This window comes from Zootoca vivipara, chromosome 6, assembly GCF_963506605.1.
Source record: "Zootoca vivipara chromosome 6, rZooViv1.1, whole genome shotgun sequence".
Classification (NCBI taxonomy): Eukaryota; Metazoa; Chordata; class Lepidosauria; order Squamata; family Lacertidae; genus Zootoca; species Zootoca vivipara.
Genome location: NC_083281.1, coordinates 21,735,508 through 21,759,361, shown reverse-complemented (window position 1 = coordinate 21,759,361; position 23,854 = coordinate 21,735,508). Strand labels below are relative to the sequence as shown.

The 23,854-nt window shown below is 44.0% G+C and overlaps 1 protein-coding gene across 1 annotated transcript; it reads right to left on the bottom strand.

Annotated features, from left to right (window-relative positions):
* Positions 1 to 1,027: 1,027 nt before the first annotated feature.
* On the bottom strand, positions 1,028 to 21,217 carry LOC118086189 (histone-lysine N-methyltransferase PRDM9-like). The gene is made up of 5 exons (XM_060275260.1): positions 21,046 to 21,217; positions 13,990 to 14,261; positions 12,015 to 12,082; positions 7,705 to 7,886; positions 1,028 to 2,040 (listed from the first exon to the last, which is right to left on the bottom strand). Exons 1-5 carry the CDS (start codon positions 21,215 to 21,217, stop codon positions 1,028 to 1,030), a joined length of 1,707 nt encoding a protein of 568 aa, XP_060131243.1.
* Between the last annotated feature and the right edge of the window lie 2,637 nt (positions 21,218 to 23,854).

Genomic DNA, 23,854 nt, shown 5'->3' with positions numbered 1-23,854 from the left:
TCTTTGGCCCAGTTTCAGATTATGTATATAATGACAATTATATTGAAAGCTACTTCTTAATTTATGGGTAGCTCATATACATGACAGTAACAGCAGTCACTTTTGAAAAAGCCATTTATTAAGATAACATGGGCAGAATATGATTGACCATCAAGATAAAGTCTAAGAGCTGCACAGTGTGCAAGCACTCTTCAACTGAATTATGGCATCTGTTGCCTACTTGGGATTCCATTGTTAGATGGAAATGTGGAAGAGTCTAGTAGTCAGGGCTGAATCTTTTTATTCAAATCAAAGCTCCTGAACCTCATTGTAACATTGGCTCATTTTGGAAATAATCTTGAAGGAACTTAGTGAAGATTCATCAGGTACAGCATTAGAAAACAGTTACAGCGAAACATAAAAAGAGGCTAGCAGGAGATAATGTAAATGTAGCTTAATAAATTACATCAGGTAACTCCACAAGTACAGTACCCAGTATAGCATCCTATGCTTTTTCATATTGGCGCTCAAAAAGAAATGCTTATTACAAAACTTTGACATTTAAAACATAGGCACTTATTTCATTTTAAATCAGACTGTGGAGCATTAAAAAGCATAAGGGTGAAAAAAATGTTTACCAAATAAACTTCTAGGCCTTGTACTACACAAAAGCTCACTTCTAGGGTCATATACCCAAAATTGTGTCTTTAAGAGCTCTAAAACAAGGAGGTGGTATGAGCAGTGGTGCTGGCTTTAGCAGCAGTCACTTGTGATAAAGTTTCCTACAGAGTAGACAGCAAATGATCAGAGTCCTGCTTACTACAGCTGATGGGGAAATGCACCCAAACCGCTAGATGAGCATAAATGCAGCTGCTTACTTTATGACTAAAAGCATTCAGAATACAGCTCCATACTCTGTACTGGAACTGGTAGCTCTATCCACTATGTTACACTAAGGTGGATTCTCTCCTGTTTGCGTTCGCTTGTGCTTGGCCAGGTGTCCTGAACAGCTGAAGCTTTTCCCGCACTCTCCACATGAATATGGCATCTATCCTGTGTGTGTTCGCTTGTGGACAGCCAGGTTTCCTGAACAGCTGAAGCTTTTCCCACACTCTCCACATGAATATGGCTTCTCTCCTGTGTGCGTTCGCTTGTGCTCGGCCAGGACTCCTGACTGGCTAAAGCTTTTCCCACACTCTCCACATGAATATGGCTTCTCTCCTGTGTGCGTTCGCTTGTGGAGAGCCAGGTGTCCTGACTGGCTAAAGCTTTTCCCACACTCTCCACATGAATATGGCTTCTCTCCTGTGTGCGTTCGCTTGTGCTTGGCCAGGTCTCCTGAACAGCTGAAGCTTTTCCCACACTCTCCACATGAATATGGCTTCTCTCCTGTGTGCGTTCGCTTGTGCTTGGCCAGGTCTCCTGAACAGCTGAAGCTTTTCCCACACTCTCCACATGAATATGGCTTCTCTCCTGTGTGCGTTCGCTTGTGCTCGGCCAGGACTCCTGAACGGCTGAAGCTTTTCCCACACTCTCCACATGAATATGGCTTCTCTCCTGTGTGCGTTCGCTTGTGCTCGGCCAGGACTCCTGAACGGCTGAAGCTTTTCCCACACTCTCCACATGAATATGGCTTCTCTCCTGTGTGCGTTCGCTTGTGTAGAGCCAGGACTCCTGACTGGCTAAAGCTTTTCCTGCACTCTCCACATGAATATGGCATCTCTCCTGTGTGTGTTCGCTTGTGGACAGCCAGGTTTCCTGAACAGCTGAAGCTTTTCCCACACTCTCCACATGAATATGGCTTCTCTCCTGTGTGCGTTCGCTTGTGCTTGGCCAGGTCTCCTGACTGGCTAAAGCTTTTCCCACACTCTCCACATGAATATGGCCTCTTTCCTGTGTGCGTTCGCTTGTGGAGAGCCAGGTATCCTGAACGGCTGAAGCTTTTCCCACACTCTCCACATGAATATGGCTTCTCTCCTGTGTGCGTTCGCTTGTGCTCGGCCAGGGCTCCTGAACGGCTGAAGCTTTTCCCACACTCTCCACTTGAATATGGCTTCTCTCCTATACATAATTGTTGGGCTGGGTGTGACAACTGCTTTAAAGTTGTCCCACTTTCACTGCAACTAGAAAGCTGAGTGCTACTCTGTGTCTCTTGGTTTATATCTTTTAAAAACAGTGTCTCCTCATCTTTATCTTCGTAAACACTACTTGGCACTAGGTGCTGCAGCATAGTTCTGTTTGAAGCACTATTTGTGATTTTGAATAGAGATTTCTCTGCTAGTACGTTTTCAGGTACTTCAGGCTGTATTCCGTATCCTGAATGCCTCCGTTTCATATGTCTGTGAAGGTAATCTTTGAAAGTGAAAGCCAGTTTGCAGCAGGGACACTGATGACAGGTGATACCTCGCTCCTGTATTAAACGTGAATTCTGCCTGTGTACTATTTGAGAACAAACAAGATTTGAGTTTTAGTAGCTATTTTCAACCGTGCATGACAAATGGGCATATGGGACTACATTATTTAGGAAACTACAGCACCCAACAAGCTCACTGAGAGCCAAGGAAAACAACACATGCCAAAACAGAGGGTTGTCCTGAAGGAGCAAGCAACTAGGCAAACATACTTGGTACACTTTGACCCGTGAATCTTTGATTTTTTTTGAAATCCATCTTCTTTTGGCCTGAGTTCTTGCAATTTATCGTTTATTTCTGGACTTTCCCAAGAACTCCAATTTCCACTGAAGGAGCAAGCGGCAGTATAAAGACCAAGGCCGGCCACAGCATTCAGAAAGGTCATATTGCATACAGTGGTCAAAACAGCATCATTGACCATATTACATGTATAGGAAACAAAATAGCTTTGACCATATCATTGCAGAAGTGTTTTACACGATAAAATGAACAAGGGCTCTAAGACGTATTTTGTTTTTATTAAATAATCAATTAAATTAATTTTAACTATTCTCGCAAATGTGTGACTTCTTTCAGGCTCAAAGAGACCTTAAACCTGTCCAAAAAAGTAATATTTTTTTGTAAAAAAAATTACTTAAAAATCAATTTATTTTATAACCACAAAAAACACCTTCCTTATTTTTAAAACATAACAAGTACAAGGTTAGCCCATTCTACAACAAAAGTATGACACACGTGTTAGTTGTGGTTTGCGCGCTATGGCTTACCGGGAATAAAATGACAATTCACTTTGAATGGTCGGTGACCCTTTTCAGTTAATGGCACTTAATACCATTTTTATACCTTATTTTCGAAAGATACCACAATTAGCTCTATTTTGATACCAAAATAAGCCCAATTGGGGTTTTTTTTTTAAAAAAAAAGTAAAACAGGAGGGTTTTTTCTAAACTGATGCAGAAATTGCATTAGCCTAAAATCACGTGAAAATCAAAATTTTCAAAAAATTCTCCTGCGCCCAATTTTGGGCCAAAAAACTTTTAAAATTAACTTGAGGTTATCTCATAAGTATCTACACATTTAAAAAATTGAAGAAAATCTGAGTCTGAAGAGGAAAATCTGAGGAGAGCACATGACACCAGGTGTTTTTGCGTGGAATGACCCAAAATCTGGAGGTGTGTTAAAATACCGTACTACAATACTGTTGAATGCAAATAAAGCCTAATTTTTTGTGCTTTAACTATATTAAAATAGTTCTGAGAGAGAATTTCTTCTATGCCAAATGCATTTCTTATTTTTTAAGATAACACCTACATACAGGGGAAATGAGATATTTGCACAAGAGACAACTATATGATGAAATTCTTCCTAATATTACAACAACTGTAGTACTGTTGTGACCTTAGCGGGGGGGGGGGGGCAGCCTGTATGATGCCGGAGTCTCTTCTAATTCCATTGTTGAACTGGCCAGGCAAGTTCCTTGGCAAGTTAATGGCCCTAAGAATGGTCAATTACATAATGGTCAATTACATAACAAAGGAAGTTGTTCTGTGCCCTAGGACAAATGGGTGGCCCCCCTCCCTCACCAGACTGGTAGTTAGAAGCACAATAGCCAGAGTTGTGTGTGACACCAGAAGCCAGAAAGTGAGAGTCATGCTTGATTTCTATTTGAATCAAAGGATGTGACTATGGAAGAAGCAATATATTTTGGGGCGTAGATTCTGTGAGTCCCTCCATCATAGGCTCAGGTTATATATTTATATAAATAAACAATAAATCCTAAAGACACCACAGACTCTGGTGTCCCTCATTCCTAGAATCCCTGGAATTTCACACCGCTCAGAGAGTGGGGTGATGTTCAACAATATACAGTATTGCCATGCTATGTGAGGGGATCTACCATGAGCCAAGGTGTGGCAACCTCCCAGCTGATGGATTTTGACAGAGGGGGAAAGCCAGATCTAACCAATATGGGACAATCCACTGGGATGTTGTCCGGCACAAGCTCCCATTGAAATAAATAGGAGAGGCATCACCTTCTGGCAAATAGAAGGGGAAGAAATGAAGGCAGTGAGAGATTTCACTTTCTTGGGTTCCATGATCACCACAGATGGCGACAGCAGTCATGAAATTAAAAGACACCTGCTTCTTGGGAGAAAAGCAATGACAAACCTAGACAGCATCTTAAAAAGCAGAGACATCACCTTGCCAACAAAAGTCTGTATAGTTAAAGCTATGGTTTTCCCAGTAGTGATGTATGGAAGTGAGAGCTGGACCATAAATAAGGCTGATCACTGAAGAATGGATGCTTTTGAATTATGGTGCTGGAGATATCATTAAGGGGAAAAGTGTACTGACAGCTGTCAAAAGGTTATAAAAAACTGTGGCGAATTGTGTAATTTGTTTTATGAAGAAGTTAATAACAATGAAAATGGTTAGCCAAGATGGATGCCACCGTTTCGGAGGAAGGAAATTTCCAGTACTCTTTGTCTTCTAATCTCCTGTCTGCTTGTGGTTAAGAGAAAAATGTCAACTCCCTATTCAGCTGCCTTCCAGGAAGCTGTACTGAACTATTTGAAAATACTGACAGACATTCATGTGATACTGCAACAATCCAACTCACTATGTACTGATAATGTGACTCAGGATCAAGACTCAGAGGTCATTTTTGAATGTGAAAAGGATCATAAAAATTATGTATTGGATGATCCACAACAGAAAGTTGAAAAAGAAGAATATGAAGTGAATTATGAAGAGAAGAGTTCGAGTTCAACCGAAGAAGCAACTGATGTGGAGAAAAAGCACCAACAATGGGAACTGGACATTGAAGAAAAGGGGGAGGCTGGAGGAAATCTGGTTGGGAAAAGTCAGATGGAGGGGTGGGAAATGCGGAAGGAGGGGAGGACAAAAGCCTGGATTGTAAAATGGGTTAGATTTGGTGTGGGATGAAAAAACTGTAAAATGATATTTAGGCTGGTCGAAAAACGGTTTTGGAAATCTTGGCTGGTTAAAAGAGATGCTGGTCTAATTAGGGGAAATACTCTGAGGGGGAGGGAGGAGAGTGTGTTTTAAAAGAACAAAGTTAAGAGTTTGGTTAGACAAATGATTGTATGTAATAATTGAATTTCCTTGAGGGAGGGGGAGGAATGGCTGGGGAAAGAAATTTTAGATTTGTATATTATGCAATGTTTATTGAGATGGTTGGGCAGGTAGCTACCTACCTTCCTCCCTATGGCCCTGAAGCCCCTGGTGGCAGGGGGGGCTTGGGGGTGGAGGAGGGGGTGGAAGGAAACCCAATCATAAAAATGGATCTTCTTTAGATGGTTGCACCCCACGGGCTTCCCTTGTGGCAGGAGGAGGCCAGTGGGGGGCGTCACGAAGGAGGGAGACAATTTTATATTTAATGAAAAGATTTAGATTTAAGAATAAAAAACCCACTTTAAACATATTAAGAAACCTATGGAAACCAGGAAGAGGAGATCTGAGGAAGTCGCAATCACATTGTTAAGTAATTGATAAATGATTAGTTTCTTTTTTTCTTTTTTCTTTTTTTGTTGTTTATTTCAGAGGAACAGCAGGGGGGTACCCAAACCCCAATACTCCTTCTATCTCTGGGCCTCTTGGTGGCAGGGGGGGCGGGGATGGAGGGGGGGAGGACAAATTCAGCTGTAAAATGGACTACCTTCGGTCTCAACACCTGCAGGATCTACTGGTGGCAGAAGTGGACTTGAGGGGGGAGGGAGGGAAGGTGGATGGATATGTGTTGTATGTTTTGTTTTGTTTTCTTTATATAAAAATAATAAAAATTATTTTTTTAAAAATGAATTATGGTGCTGGAGGAGACTCTTGAGAGTCCCATGGACTGCAAGAAGATCAAACCTATCCATTCTGAAGGAAATCAGCCCTGAGTGCTCACTGGAAGGATAGATCGTGAAGCGGAGACTCCAATACTTTGGCCACCTCATGAGAAGAGAAGACTCCCTGGAAAAGACCCTGTTTTGGGGGAAAATTGAAGGCACAAGGAGAAGGGGACTACAGAGGACGAGATGGTTGGACAGTGTTATCGAAGCTACCAACATGAGTCTGACCAAACTGCAGGAGGCAGTGGAAGACAGAAGTGCCTGGAGTGCTCTGGTCCATGGGGTCACGAAGTCGGACATGACTAAACGACTAAACAACAACCTGAAAAATGCTACACAGGTTGTTTACATATACAGTATATGCTTTCATAAAACAGAAAAAGCCCAGTATGGCTATCCTTCAATGCAGTATTACTATATTTTCAATACAGAGTGGTCACATCATATACAAATTTAACTTGCACAAATTCAACAATACACGCTCAGCTGCAACAACCAGTGGGGAAGCTGCAATGGGGTGAGGCAGCCTTCTGGACGAGGGTTGCAGCAGAGGAGGGGGAGAGATACAGGCATAATAAAATGGCTAGAATGGATCTGCAGCTTTTGTCTGTCTGTCTCTCTCTATCTATCTACCCCCCTCCTCCTTCCCCCTGCTTTCATCTCTCCCTCCCCCCCCCCCACTGTTTCCTCACTGGTCACTGCAGCCAAGGGAGCCAGGTTGCCATTCTGCACTCTCTCTTCCTTGCCATGATTCTCCAAGGAGGAGGGGAAGCAATCTGCTGCTGACACCTCAATGCTGCCACCATGTATGCAAGTGAGGGAAGGCAGTGGAGGCACAGGGAGGGCCCAAGACTTCCCCAGCCCTTGTCAATCAGCAATCAAAAAATTTTTGGCTATGTGTGATTTTGCATATACATGCTGCCTCTGGAATGGAATTATCTGAGAGCAAATTCATACAACCATATTGACAGAGCTCAATTTTTGATGTGTTGACAGTGGCCATGTGTTTGCTTCAGAATATGCCCAAATTGCAACTCACTCCTAACTACTGTTCCATTTAAAAACCTGAAATTAGGACGTTTTAACAGGAGTGTTGTACATATGAGATGACTTAAGAACTGGAGTCATGTTCAAAAGTCATAATACCACTATGTCAAAAACTCAGCACCAGTCTTTTCAGCCCACATATTCACCATGTGAAATGGATCCTAATCCTTATGCATTTCTCTGCAACATGAAAACTTTCCCCCAGCTGTCCTACATTTCTCTTACCTCAACCACCCTTCTAGCTCTACAATTCTATGATTCTATGAATTAGTCCTTTAGATTTATATAATGCATAGAAATATGAAGTTATCCTTAGTAGTATCTAGTAGAATGCTGTCTAAGACAAACAAAACAAGCAATAACAGACTTCAGTGTTAGGGAAGATTTAAAACAATACATGATTATTATACCTGTTCTTGATTTCCATCTAGAGCCCCACTTGATGCCAAGCTCCTTTCCATATTCTTCTCCGTACCAAACCAGAAGCTCAGAATGAAGAAGGATTATCTTACATGTTCTGTAGTAGATTTTCCCATGATACTGGAAGGCAACAAGATTTTGCTCTTCCTCATTCCGGGCACAGTTAACATACCTGAAAGTTCATTGTTAAGAGGGTAACTAAAAGTACTCGGTCAGAGAAGTGGAAACTAGAGAAGTACTAAAAAGCATAACAATTGCATTACTTTCTTCTATTATTCCAGTAATGAAATGCACAGCTGAAATATTTTAAATTTGTTGAACACTGGGCATATTATATACTGGAGCTTACAACCCACAATAGAATTTTGTAAAATAAACTTTGATCTTCTTACTTGTGGTAACTTCACTTTCTTTTTTTTTATGGTGGTAGAAGAATACCTTTTCTCGGTTGCTCCTCCCATTCATTTCAGAAGGCAAGACTTATGCAGACCACCAGGCATTTGCTCTACTAGGAATGATGAACCCATAGCTTTGACCGATCCCACTAAGCAGTTTAGTGGCCCACCACTCTCTTTCCAAACCAAGACATTCTTTTTACCTTTGAAAGGTGCAACTTCTCGCTCTAGTACTGGCACTACCAGTACAATTTGCACAGCAGTATGCAGAAAAAATACCCTAGTAAGACTGCTGTTGAAAGGATAAAGAAAACTTAACATTTATTACTCCTGGAGGAGGAACCATTCTAGGTATAGATTTTACATGTGGCCAAGATGCAGCCAAGAAGTTGACACTAGCAGAAGCTAACTCATACTGACAACTTGGAGAAGCAGAAAAGAATTAAAGCCTGAAAGGAAGTGATCTACTTTACTGACAAGCTTTTACTAAAAGAGAAGGAATCAGTGAAGAAGGAAGAACAGGTTGCATTTCTGTCTATTCCTCACCACAGTTCAAGCAGGTTATTGCAAATTTTATGCTTTACTCCCAACAGTTAAGCCACTTCTGCCTTGCAAGGAGGTGGAGTTGTGGGCAGTCCGGTGCCCTCCTCGTGCACAGGGGGTGGGTTCCCATCCCCTGTGCGATTGGGGGAATTCTGGCCGCGTCAACAGCCAGGACGGCCAATCCAGGCAGCCTGGGGGTGTGGACTGTTGCATTTAAACAGGCACGTGGTTGCATTTAAACAGGCGTGCGGCCGGGGTTTTCCCAATTAGCTTCCTCGCTTCCAGCTGCTCCGGCTTGCCCACCCACCCACCCTTTAGGTTTTTATCTCTCCTCAGACCTTGCTATGTGTTATGTATTAGTGTATATAGTTTTCCCTCAGGTCCTTGACAGTTGTTTTAGGATGGAACTTTAGGAGGGAACTTTGAATTATGTTTGATACATTGTTTGAGCCAGCCTCTATAAAAGCAGGCCAGCTCGGCAATGCAGTTCAGTTCTGTTCTGGCTTCTGAATAAAGAGCTTCTTGAAAAATCGCTGTGTTGTCTACCCACTATTTAATACTGGCGACGAGAATGGGATGGATAGATAACAGAGCACAGCCAGATTCGGACACTCACTGAGCGAAATCATTGAACGAAATTACAGCCAGCTGGACAAAGAGGCACTGGCGCTTGTGGCTGGATTGAAGAGGTTTCATGAATACCTCTACGGCAGAACCTTTGACCTGATCACTGACCACAAGCCACTCCTCGGCCTCCTCGCTGGTGATAGACCAACACCACCAGTCCTCTCGCCTCGCATGCTGCAACGGACTATCTTTCTGGCAGCATACCGCTACCAACTCATCTACCGCCCGGGGAAACCACTGGGCCACACCGATGCTCTTAGTCAGTGCCCTCTTCCAACGCTTGTGGAAGACCCAGCTCCAGCGTCATCGATCCTCTTGATTGAAGACCTTCCAGCAGCTCCAGTGTCGGCTACTGGTGTGGCCTCCGCATCTGCCCAGGACCGGACTATCAGCTGTGTGCTCAACTGGGTGTGGAGGGGATGGCCACAAGGTCCCTTCGCCTCAGATCTCCAGCTGTTTGCAACCAGACAACACGAGCTCTCGGCTCATCGTGGCTGCCTATTGTGGGGGGACCGAGTCGTGATTCCTCAAAAGCTCCGCCAATGCATCCTCAAGGCTCTGCACGTCGGACACCCGGGAATCATCAAAATGAAGGCGTTGACTTGGCGTTATGTCTGGTGGCCGAACATGGACGATGCCATCACTGCGTGGGTTGCCGCCTGTCAAAAGTGCCAAGAGTCGAGACCTGCACCGCCGGCAGCTAAAGGACACACTTTTGAGATGCCCAAGGCACCCTGGTCAAGGGTACACATCGATCTTGCCGGCCCTTTCCACGGACGGACCTTTATGGTGGTGGTCGACCTTTATGGTGGTGGCCCTGATGACATCCACCACTTCCGAGGCCATCATCTGGGTGCTGCGGGGCCTGTTTGCAACCCATGGGTGTCCTGATGTCCTTGTCTCCGACAACAGACCACAGTTCACCTCAGGTACGTTTGAACGGTACCTCCTGGGACTGGGCATCCGACACGCGCTGACAGCACCATTTCACCCCGCCAGCAATGGGTAGGCAGAAAGAATGGTGTGATCGGCAAAAGAGGCACTTGCGCGCCTGAACCAGGGGGACTGGCACGAGCGGGTCACTGAGTACTTGCTCGTGCAGCACATCACCCCTCATGCGGCCACAGGGCAGAGTCCGGCCGAACTGCTGATGGGCCACCGCCTTCAATCTCCACTCGATCGACTACACCCGGACTTTGGTGTGGCCCAACCCCCGGGCTGTGTCAACACACCACGGTCTTTCATTCCAGGGGATCGGGTTTTTGCCCGGAACTTTGTGAGAGACATTCCTTGGGTGCCGGCCACGGTAGTGGGAGTCACTGGATCTCACTCATACCAGGTGGCACTTGAAGACGGACGCTTATGGCGCGGACCAGCTGAGGCGCAGGGTTGGGAATTTGGACACTGCCACAGTGCCCCCAACTGCACCCCCAGCTCTGGAGCAAACTCTAACAGAAGGTGAGGCTCAATCTACACCTCCCTCACAAGCTGCGGACGTGGATCATAGCCAAGCCTTGTCAAAGGTTCAGCATGGCCCTCCAGAGTCTAGGGCCACTGCTGTGCCTGACCATCCGCCGAGTCCACACGTGGCGGTTCCTTCGGCAGTCACGGAGACAGGAAACTTGGACTCACCGCCACCATCAGTGGCACCACAGTCTCAGCGGGAATTGGCCAACAACCCCCTGGACACTGGTACTGGCCCTCGGCGTTCCACCAGGGTCACCAAGCGGCCATCCTATTTACGGGACTATGTTAGTAATTGCATTTGAAACGTTGCATTGTAAATAGAAACTATGTACTGTACCTTGAAACCGTTATGCTCTTGTACCTAATTGAAACCATTACGAATGTAACTAATGCCTTTTCTCAGTGGGGAGGGGTGTTATGTATTAGTGTACAGTATATAGTTTTCCCTCAGGTCCTTGACAGTTGTTTTAGGAGGGAACTTTGAATTATGTTTGATACATTGTTTGAGCCAGTCTCTACAAAAGCAGGCCAGCTCGGCAATGCAGTTCTGTTCTGTTCTGCCTTCTGAATAAAGAGCTTTTTGAAGAATCGCTGTGTTGTCTACCCACTATTTAATACTATGGACTTCTGTTGGTCGCCGTTGAGGGGCCTGGTAGGAATTTTTCCACTTGGCAAATTGGCTCTGGCCATTTGGTTTTCGCCTACCTCGTAGCAATTCGTCACAACTTGGTTTTGGCGGTTAGGCATTGGAATATTTATGTTAAACTGTGGCGGGGAGGTAGCACCATCACCTCCCCTGGATATGTAAGGGTATTCCATTAAAGGATACAGGGGGCGTGGCCCTGTCCGAAGTCTAAGGAGGTTAGGGCCTAAGGCATGCCCCTTACCACAGGGAGAGTTCCTAGTTGATGTGCATCAGCAGGACTCCTCCTTGGGTGGTCATTCCTTCCCGGACTCCCAGCAAAGCGGGCTGGAGTCAGATATAGCCGGTTAGGTCCAATGCCTAAGCCAATACCACTCATCATCTGAAACCAATAAAGTTGTGGCCTTTTTATGTCCATTAACCTTAATTATTGTGTCACGTGTCTTTATTATACCACGGGGAGGGGAGGGGCATTGCCATGCAAAAAGATCTTAAGAGCACAGATGGTTAACCTGTAGCCACCCAGAATGACATGTAAGTCAATCTGTTCTATTGGCCTTTCCAGGTGTATGAAGACCCTTGTTTTAAAAGTCTCTCTTCATTTAGTTTCATCAAAGATGTTTACCTCATCCAGTTGGAATTAGTTTCATTCTTTCCATCAATGTAAACATGGCAGTTTTGCCCTCTAGTAATCTGTAATTAAAATAGACACGAAACACACACATCAATATGGTAACACTACAACAATATGTAGAAAGTTAAGGGGCTCTGCTCCCCTGCTTGCTTTGCTCATCAACCCTCCCCCAACAAACATTAACTCCTTAGAATTTTCCCTTCCCACTGCATACAACTACGGTACTAAGCCCCCTTTTCACCCTCTCAACACTAAGTTTGAAAGCAGCCCTGCTTTGCACCCATTTTCACCTTCGCCTCCATGTCTTCCCTTTCTTTTGTGCAACCCCAACAGGCACACAGGCCACTCCCATGGTAATCTCCTGCATCTTCCTCTTCCCAGATACTGCAACTACTGTACTGTACTAAGAACCCTTTTCACCTTTTGCCTAATTATGAACCCACCCTCCAAACATATTCTGTAGCTCGGTTTCCTGGCAGGCTTGTTTTCTGGATTCTCATCATTTTCTTTCTAGGAGTTTTCCTGGAGTTTTAAAACTTTGTGTTTAAATAATCTAGAATAGTCTAGGTGGGGAAATATACTTTTTATTTTAATAATACAATTCATTTTGAATAAACAAATAAGCAGAAGCAACAAAATATTGGTTTGGGTGAGAAATACATTTCAAGAACTTTCCTGGCTTTTTTGCTTGAGGTATATTTCTCACTCCATAGTCAAGATGGGTACTTTCTGCTTTTAAAGTTTTAATCATTTTTGTTAAAGATACTCCCCAGCCAAAGGAATGCACACAGCAGATAGTTAATTCATTATTGTCCCAAGCAGACACTTACAGTACAAACAACTGCCCACTTGTGCACATTCTAGTTGCATGCAGCAGCATACGGTACACATGTCGTTTTTGGTGCAGCAAGGGGGCAGAATGGGGCGGGGCAGGGTCAGAACAGGGCAGGGGAGGGGGAATAGAGTGGAAGAGACTTGCCTTCATCTAGAAAGTAGTTCTATAGCTCCAAATAACCACACTGCCTAATTCCCAGGCCTGTGCTCTGTGGAGCAGTTGCAGCAACAGGGGGAGCCACGCCCCCTCCACTAGTTTATGTACCTCTCATCATGGGCCACAGGAACACAGCCAAAGGCTACACCTCTGTATGGAAGCTGTCTCTGCTCTTCCTTCTTCAATCCCCTCCTGGTTCTAGGAGACAGTGGTGCAGGAGAGGGTGGGGAAGCACCCAACCCTTCCCTTGCCTGACCTGCCTCTTTCCCCTCTGCCTCCAACACATCCTGTGCTCCAGCCTCCAGCTCTGAAGCTTCCCCTGCCTCTGACTCTTGCCCGCTGGATGGTACAGGTCCCCACAACAGAACCCCTCTCCCAAGTCCAGCCCTGCTACCCCTGGTGCACATTTGTCTGCATCCTGCAAGGCCCTGACAATTCTGCATCGAACCATCTATGGTCTTGATGCAATTCAAATTGTGTCTCAACATTGGGTGGTGACAGACAACAATAGGATTGCCTGTATTCATTAACATTTGAGTTCTGATATACTGAAATGAAAAAGTTCACCATTCTGAGCTATTGTTTCAAATTTTCTTTCATTAAATGCATTTTTAATGTACAATTTCTAGCCCACTTCCACAACATTCAAGGAAGTTTATTTTTAATTGATATTCCATCAAATCATACTTAAAACAGAGGATTATTAAACAGAAAAAGCAGAAACTTTCTTGACTACTTTCATAAAACTTAAAAGTGATGAAGGAACAAGACTTCTCTAAGGAGGGAGTTCCAGCACTGTAGCTCCATCAGGAAAAAGGTTCTACTTCCTGTACTCACAAGCCTGACATTGTAAAGGGAAGGAACACTGAACAAAGTCATTTGACTCTGCCTGGAGGATGGGGTTTGTTCATTCAGCAAGGTGGTACTCTACATGGAAAGTTTTTAAAATAGAAGTTGTGTGTGAGTAAATCATACCAGCCAAGAATAACCACTGTTGGCTGCTTCTTCTTCCTCTGTTATTTTCCCTTCATAGGGCCCAAAATGAATTCCTGGAGACAGAATTTCTCCTTCATTCCACACTCCAAATCCAGCTTTGGGGATACCTGAAGGGCCAATTCTCAAACCTGGAGGTAAAGTGAGGGTGGCCCTCTCTTCCAGTCCTATTTCTACTGTTGTATCCTTGATGAAAACTGGAGAACCATGAACTGAACATTCATCAATAAAGAATAGCAGGCAGTATTCACAAACTAGGAAGGGAAAGAAAGATAATTGAGACATGATGCTGTAGGACTTTTTTTCCATCATTGAGTTTTATTCCTTTTTTCAGATATCTACAGTTATTAACGGCAATCTATATAAATATTTAAAGTTGTAAAACTTGGGGAATTTGTGTAAATGTGCAATAATTATTACAATGAATTTTGTGGTTGGCTCTCCAGGTCTTGTTGGGGAATGGTGATATGGACAGGGCTATTGTACTGCTTCAGGGGATAAGGATGCCAGGGGTGGGAATCTACAGGCCAAAGTCACAAACAAAAATAACACAGGTTCTCAGCAAGGCAGCACAGAGCACCAAGAAGCTGGTTAATGGAAGTTGTTCCAAAAAACTTTCCCAAGGACTGAATACATTTTTCCAGGAGCCTGCTAAGCCCCACCTTAGACATAGCACATGGTCAGCAGATAATCTAATTGCAGCAGAAAGAATTCTGTCTGGTTCTAGGCATAGTCAGCCTGATAGTTGTTGTTTTTTAAAAAAATATTTATTAAATATTTCTTATTTACAAAAATATGTGAATTGTCTCTTTTTTCAAGTTGTGTTTTCTACAGGTCAGTTTCATTTGTGGTGATACATTAGTGTTGCAAACAGTGTGAGGTTGGGAAGAAAAGGTGGGGAAAGTGGGGGAGGGGGGATGGTGTGTGGGATAGTTTTACGGACCCTGATAGTTCCATTTAACAATAGTTCTAGCACCATAGGGTGCTCCAAGGCTTCATGGTACAGTTGGGATGAATTCAGGAGAAATGCTTCGTTATTTCTTATGTTTGTAATTTCCCAGAAATGTTAAGAAGACTTATTTCCCCTGCTGTGCAACCTTGGCATTCCCCATCGGAATGTTAAGTGGTATTGACGTATTTCCCACTGGATTCTCTTTGGAGAAGGAAGGATTTCTCCCCTAAACTAGTTTAGCCACTAACATTTGGTTGGTTGGTTTTCCTGTTATTATAGTGTGTAACCATATTTTAATTGCACAAATTCCCTCAAGCTATTACTGACAGTACCTGCGGACTTCCACTGTGGTTCACAGATGACAGCTGCACTCTAGGAGTGGTTATTCTAAGGGATTGGTCTACATAGTCTTTGGATACCTTCTATTGAAGATTCATTCCCTGTGTCTACTGTCATGGGATTGTTGTCTATCACATGATGGTGTATATTTTTCACTCCACACAGTGGGAAGTGACGAAGACAGGATGTCTTCTGGTATGCAGGCTGAGACCCTACGTGCCTGCAGACTGTCTTGCCAGAGTGGTGCATGCTCTAGTTATCTCCCGCTTGGACTACTGCAATGCGCTCTACGTAGGGCTACCTTTGAAGGTGACCCAGAAACTACAACTAATCCAGAATGCGGCAGCTAGACTGCTGACTGGGAGCAGCCGCTGAGACCACATAACACCGGTCTTGAAAGACCTACATTTGCTCCCAGTACGTTTCCAAGCACAATTCAAAGGGTTGGTGCTGACCTTTAAAGCCCTAAATGGCCTCGGTCCAGTATACCTGAAGGAGCGTCTCCACCCCCATAGTTCTGCCCGGACACTGAGGTCCAGTGCCGAGGGCCTTCTGGTGGTTCCCTCACTGCAAGAAGCCAAGTTACAGGGAACCAGGCAGAGGGCCTTCTTGGTAGTGGCACCCGCCCTGTGGAACGCCCTCCCATCGGATGTCAAGGAGAAAAACAGCTACCAGATTTTTAGAAGACATCTGAAGGCAGCACTGTTTAGGGAGGTTTTTAATTTTTAATCAATTATTTTATTCTTCTGTTGGAAGCTGCCCAGAGTGGCTGGGGAAACCCAGCCAGATGGGTGGGGTATAAATAAATTATTATTATTATTATTATTATTATTATTATTATTATTATTATTATTATGATGTTTGTGTTACTGTGTTTCCTGAAGTGGGACTATTGTCCTTTGTTATTTCGTTTTGCTGTCTGATGCTAGAGAGGGAGGGAGCCATGTTGCAGTGCTCCGTGTGTGTTTCTATGTAAATAAAAGTAGATCAGCCAAAATGCTGAGTTGCTGAGTTCTGTAACGCAACTGCACAAACTCTGCAGGTCCATAAGTGTGCTGATGTTTCTTGGCATCAGTCGCTGTGATGTTCGGGCTGAATAAAGGTTTTGAAGCTCCCGAACGATCAACCAGGAGGGAGGGAACATGCCAGTCGGGCATGTGTCTTTGCCAAGGTCCTACTCGTGTGTAGGAGCTTCTAACACTTTCATCTCTATGAGTCTATGAAATATGCGTTTGTTGTTGGCACTTCTATAGCATATGCAGTCCTTTCAAAAACCTTTGTGTTGTTTCCAATTAATTTTTACTCAAAGAAGTCCTATTCAAATCAAATGATCTAATATAGTAATATTAAATATTAAATTAATTACAATGGGTCTAAACTGAGTAGGATTTAACCCTTTATCACAATCTTCCAGTTTCTGACAAATCAAGAACAGCATTAGTTCAGTGCAACTGCCACAGATTACTTGTACAGATTCTGACAACATTAAGAGCACCTCCTGTTTAGAGAAGGGCCACATGACTTGGGAGCTGTATGCCGGCTCCCTCGGCCAAAAACGCGAGATGAGCACTGCAACCCCAGAGTCGGTAACGACTGGACCTAATGGTCAGGGGTCCCTTTACCTTTACCTTTAGGGTAACTGCAGACCCATCACCCATCATCCATGAATATAATCAAATTGCGAGTCTACTGTATTGTGAATGAATGGCCCATGGCAAATTCATAGGAAATTTATTTTCTTTTTTAAATGTGGTTGGGAATACAGTGGTACCTCAGGTTACAAACTCTGCTAACCCATAAATAGTACCTCGGGTTAAGAACTTTGCTTCAGGATGAGAACAGAACTCATGCTCCGGCAGCGCAGCGGCAGCAGAAGGCCCCATTAGCTAAAGTGGTGCTTCAGGTTAAGAACAGTTTCAGGTTAAGAATGGACCTCCAGAGCAAATTAAGTTCTTAACCAGAGGTACCACTGTACTGATTATAGCTCAGGAACTTTTTATGTGAAAGTCTGATGTACTTTCTTACAAAATGGAGTAGTGTCACAAAAAGAGAGTTTAATAGTGCCAGTGGTATGGACGTATAGAATTGCTCTTCTTTTTCCAATTTTGGACAATTGTTACAAGCCTGATGCAGGGATTTCAATTAACATAATTTTGATTAAGCACTTTTTAAAATCTATATATATATATAAATGTAGGCATTGCGAGGACAGAGGTCACAGCCTTTCTCCGTAACCGCTGAACCAAATTGCATCAAATTAGGACAAAGCATACCTTGCCCATCAATGAGGGATCTGGCATAAATTTCCCCCCAAAAAAGCACAGCGTTCATACCTTAAATACCGTAGTGATTAAATGCAAAAAAGTGGCGCACAAATTAGACATCACCAGCAAAAGCTCTGAAGACTCCAGCAGCATCCAATAGAAAGTCAGATTGCGCGCTGTCACCAGCAAAAGCTCCGAAGGGCGGCGCCAAATAATGACATCATCAACCAAGCAACTAAAACCACCAAGGCGGCCATTGCCAGACCCCTAGGCCCCTGCCAGGCTGCTAGGCCCCCACTAGGCCCGGGGGGGCGGGAGAGGGCGAGTGCCCGGATGGCAGGTCGCAGCACGGCCTTTGTTTTATGTAGGCCCCTGCCAGACCGCCAGGCCCCCACTAGGCCCGGGGGAGGGAGAGGGCAAGTGCCCGGATCGTAGGCCGCAGCATGGCCTTTGTTTTATGTATGCCCCTGTCAGGCCGCCAGTAGGCCCAGGGGGGGGGATAACCCACAGCAACGCACTTGGGGGCACGGCAAGGGGTTTTTACTTTAAAATTTAGCGGGCTTTGTGTCACATGAGAGGCTCCAGCGGCCATCTTAAGTAAGGGCAGTCGTGCCCCTTTTAACTTAGGCTTTATACTATGACTGGCAATCAAACAACCATGCACTTTCTCTCCCCAGTTTAAGTCCTCAGATATTTGCTGTGGCCAATCCCCCTCCCCCTTGATTTACAATCTCCTACCTTCCCCTTGCCACTTCCTGGGTTTTTTATGGAACCGAACAGCTCGGGTGCTTCGGAACTCGCCTTCTGTTGCTACGGGGCTGTGGGTCTTCGCTATTTGACCCCCCCCCCCGGTCGGGATTATTAAAGTAGTTCTCTGGGATCTCTGGGTCACCTACTCCAAAATTAGAAAATCCAAGTAACAAAACACACACACAACCCCCCCCAAAAAACACAACAATGCCCAAATCATACAATACCCACCAAAATAAATGACAACCCCAAAAATAAAATTAAACAATAATAACTTCTGCTTCTCATGTTCTTATTTCAAAAATAATAATAATCTAAATATATATAAATGTTCACGATGCGTGTGCAGGGGCCAATGTATGGCGATACAGGGGGGAGGGGACAAAACTTCCCGGGGAAAACAGAGGGAAGGGTATCCTACCGAAACACAGGGATGACGGTTGGGCGGAGGAGGGGCAGGATACGTCTGGGATTGGGACAGGGTGGGGGGCATCACGGGGATGACCCACAGCAACGCGTGGCCGAGCCAGCTAGTTTAAGCATAAAGGGGTAGTTTATTAGCATTATTAATAATAATAATAATAATAATTTATTATTTATACCCCGCCCATCTGGCCGGGTTCCCCCAGCCACTCTGGGCGGCTTCCAAAAAAAACAGAAATTCTAAAATACAGAAATCCATCAAACATTAAAAGCTTCCCTAAACAGGGCTGCCTTGAGATGCCTTCTAAAGGTCTGGTAATTGTTCTCTTTGACCTCTAGTGGGAGGGCATTCCACAGGGTGGGTGCCACTACCGAGAAGGCCCTCTGCCTGGTTCCCTGTAACTTGGCTTCTCGTAATGAGGGAACCGCCAGAAGGCCCTCGGAGCTGGACCTCAGTGTCCGGGCAGAACGATGGGGGTGGAGACGCTCCTTCAGGTATACCGGACCGAGGCCGTTTAGGGCTTTAAAGGTCAACACCAACACTTTGAATTGTGCTCGGAAACGTACTGGGAGCCAATGTAGGTCTTTTAGGACCGGTGTTATGTGATCTCGGCGGCCGCTCCCAGTCACCAGTCTAGCTGCCGCATTCTGGATTAGTTGTAGTTTCCGGGTCACCTTCAAAGGTAGCCCCACGTAGAGCGCATTGCAGTAGTCCAAGCGAGAGATAACTAGAGCATGCACCACTCTGGAGAGACAGTCAGTGGGCAGGTAGGGACTCAGCCTGCGTACCAGATGGAGCTGATAAACAGCTGCCCTGGACACGGAGTTGACCTGTGCCTCCATGGACAGCTGTGAGTCTAAAATGACTCCCAGGCTGCGCACCTGGTCTTTCAGGGGCACAGTTACCCCATTCAGGACCAGGGAGTCCTCCACACCCGCCCGCCTCCTGTCCCCCACAAACAGTACTTCTGTCTTGTCAGGATTCAATCTCAATCTGTTAGCCGCCATCCATCCTCCAACCGCCTCCAAGCACTCACACAGGACCTTCACCGCCTTCACTGGTTCTGATTTAAAAGAGAGGTAGAGCTGGGTATCATCAGCATACTGATGGACACCCAGCCCAAACCCCCTGATGATCTCTCCCAGTGGCTGCATATAGATGTTAAAAAGCATGGGGGAGAGGACAGAACCCTGAGGCACCCCACAAGTGAGCGCCCAGGGGTCTGAACACTCATCCCCCACCACCACTTTCTGAACACGGCCCAGGAGGAAGGAGCGGAACCACTGCATGACAGTGCCCCCAGCTCCCAAGCCCTCTAGACGGTCCAGAAGGATGTTATGGTCGATGGTGTCAAAAGCCGCTGAGAGATCCAGCAGAACAAGGAAACAGCTCTTACCTTTGTCCCTAGCCCGCCGGAGATCATCGACCAGTGCGACCAAGGCAGTTTCAGTCCCATGATGAGGCCTGAATCCTGACTGGAAGGGATCCAAATGGTCCGCTTCTTCCAGGCGTGCCTGGAGTTGTTCCGCAACCACTCGCTCAATCACCTTGCCCAAGAATGGAAGATTTGAGACTGGGCGATAGTTGGCCATATTGGCCGGATCTAAAGATGGTTTTTTAAGAAGCGGTTTAATAACCGCCTCTTTCAGCGGGTCTGGGAAGGCTCCCTCATGGAGAGAAGCATTTACCAACCCGCGAAGCCCATCGCCCAGCCCTTCCTGGCTAGCTTTTATAAGCCAGGATGGGCAAGGATCAAGGAGACAGGTGGTTGGTTTCATTCGTCTAAGCAGCCTGTCCACATCCTCGGAGGTAACAGATTGAAATTGATCCCACAAAACTTGACTAGACAGGACTCTAGCACTCCCCCGCCCCGGCCCTGCTCCCACGGTGGAGTCTACCTCTTCCCGAATCTGAGCGACTTTATCTGCAAAAAACTTTGCAAAATCATTGCAGGAGATCATGTGGCCCGTACTGGGCCCGGATGGAGCAGGTGGTTCCGCTAAATTGCGAACCACCTGGAAGAGTCTCCTGCTGCTGTTTTCTGCAGATGCGATGGAGACGGTGAAGAAGGTCCTCTTCGCCGTCGCCATTGCCACTTGGTAGGCTCGAAGTTGAGCTCTAGCCTGTGTCCGGTCTGATTCAAAATGAGTTTTCCGCCACCGGAAATTCATAATTCTATTAGCATTAGAATTATGAATAATCCTGAATCTGAAAAAATATGTAATAGAATATCTAAAAGCACTGTTTTATAAATATTTTTCCAAGGCAACATAAGAATTGAAGATGGAAAATGCTGATTATAAACTTACACAAGTAATCATCATCATTTGGCTCATTTATTTCCATATATGTTTTTCTCTCCCTCTTCCGCAAACTATATGTACTAACTTCTTTCTCCTGATCTCTTTTCCTATTCTTTGTTTTCCCCGACAAAGCTTTCTTCTCAATATCTGAAGTATATAATATAATTTTGTAATGCATAAACTCATGGAAAGCAAAAGTATATGGAATACAGTACAAGAACTTGAATCCCATTAGGTATGTTTAGGTGTTCACATTAGTCCCTGCTTGCCTTGCTCATGTGTAGGATTTACATATAAGCAGAATGCCTGAATATACCTACTTTTGTTTCTGCAAGATGTGTGTAGAACACTAAGTGGAATATTCTATTCTGGAATGGCATTGTCTCCTTATAATAAAATATTCTATATAGCAGACATCCCCAAACTGCAGCCCTCCAGATGTTTTGGCCTACAACTCCCTAGCTTACAGGACCAGTGGTCGGGGAAGATGGGAATTGTAGTCCAAAACATCTGGAGGGCCGAAGTTTGGGGACACCTGTTCTATAGTTTCAGCATTTCTAACAAGTCATAAGAATAGCAGATGGTAAAATACATTGGATGAACATACCACACCACACTGGACATGAAGTGACAGATACAGTGTGCTGAGAATTAAAGTGTTCCCTATTTTCTCCTGAAGATTTTGCTTGGCTGTGCTCCAAAACGTTTCACTAGGCATCTAAACAGAATTGGTAGTTATGCTCTTTACTAGTGATGCTTAATTACCTAGATTGGCTGAGAGCCTGGATATGTGAAAATGTGGCTCACAGGCAGCAAAATATTAACCAATCCTGCTCCAACCTCGAAATACCATAATAAACCATAGCCCTTTTCAGAATGAGACAAAACCACCTAAAGAATCCCCAACTGTCATCATGCACAATGAATATCTTTTAACATGGACATTTCTGCATTTGTGCAGCATATCAATGTTAGAAATTTAATTCTGAGTCAATTTTCATATTTCGTGGTTGCAGCAATGCCTGGTCCTGTTAACATGGATAAGCTCACACTTAAACATCACTATTACCACACCCTGTCACTTTCATGCCCCATCTCCTTCCATAAAGTCTTTCACAGTGTAATTGGCTAGGTGGCTTTGCACTGCTTGAGCAGCTACAGAGTGTAAGCTCTCTGTCATTTTGCTGCACTGGACTTGAAAACAACATGCACCATTGTTCTTGCTCTTACATACAATTCCATCAATTTTTTTTTTCATCTTACACAGATCATAAGATCAGATCATTAGAAAGAGTTCCAGTTCCAGTTTTTGAGAGTGTCCTTTACAATTAAATGTCAATAAGTTTTATAAGCAGCTGCAAAGAACACAGTGGGCAGAGTTATTATTATTTAAAGTTGTTAATAAAATAAATAAATGGCTCTCTACCAAGCACTTACCAGTCTTTGATTCTGTTGCAATGTCTGTAGTATAAACATCTGCACATGTATTTTTGTCAGTTTTCTTAATATGTTCTTGGTCTTCGGAAGTAAGTCCCATAGTATTTATTTGCTTATTCTGCAACAAAAAGTTGTTTTCTATTAAATCTTAACATATAAAATAACACTCATAAAGAATTAAGAGGGGGCTTGTGAATCATGTTTATTTACTGAGTGGTAAAAGTGATCATATTAATTTAGATCTTAAATGTTTCCACAATGGCAGTTATCGTTTAGAAAAATTACCAGTTAGTATATTCAATTATGAGACAGCCCCAAGCCATACTTAGTTATTTATTTTTCTCAGAAATCTCTCCTTTGGCTATAGAGTACAAAAGTACATAGAAATAATTTTGAACATGTGACTATTATTGCTAACACCCAGAAAGACCTTAAAACGTGAGCAGAAATTGAATTGTTGTAGTAATCATGACTTAAATGTATGAACATGATTGAAACACACATGGGGGTATTTTTTCACAGTGTGCTTTTGTACATAGCAGTTTCCTGTGTGCAGCAGTACACACCTTCATGTGATACCATAATCTAAAGCAGCCAGCTACTAACTATATTGACTGTACACACAGTGTGCATACGCAGATAGTGTTGAGCTGTGTTCTGTTCCCCTCCCCTCAATTAGTGTTTCCACATTTAAAAAAATAGAAAATGTTTTTCAGTCTTTCAGTGTGCTGGCAAATAGTGTGGTTTTTGTGAACTACGGGTCACCCTGTCAGATGGGTAGCTTATCCTCAGTCTCCTACCTTACACATATGATTCCAGAGTTTGTGTTGATTCCAGAGTTTGTTTCTTTGTTTCAGTTGTTTGTTTTGATTCTTCCTTTGTTTGAAAGTGTAATGTTATGATCACTGACTGGAAAAGTCAAATGGTTTCTCTGAAAGCTGGTGATCCTGAACAATAAATCTCCACTCAAATAAAAAGTATGCCCCATCAAACCCTGCTATCATTAATATTTTTATTTCCATATCAGGGCAAATGCATGAAATCTTTCTCCAAACTATTTTGATTCTATGTTTGCTAGAATCATCAGACAGAAAAAAGAATTGCAAATCACTTGATATATCCGAAAGTATCTTACTTGATCAAGAGAGTACTTTTTTTGCTTTTCCTCTTTCCAGCTACTCAGGTTACATGGTGTCCTAAAAGATTTTACTGGAAATAAGAAGCAAACTAATATTTTAGAAATTAAAATATTATCACTGAACATATAAACCCAAGAAAGAAAGAAAGAAAGAAAGAAAGAAAGAAAGAAAGAAAGAAAGAAAGAAAGAAAGAAAGAAAGAATTATGCAATATATAAACAAACTTTGGTATTAGTACCA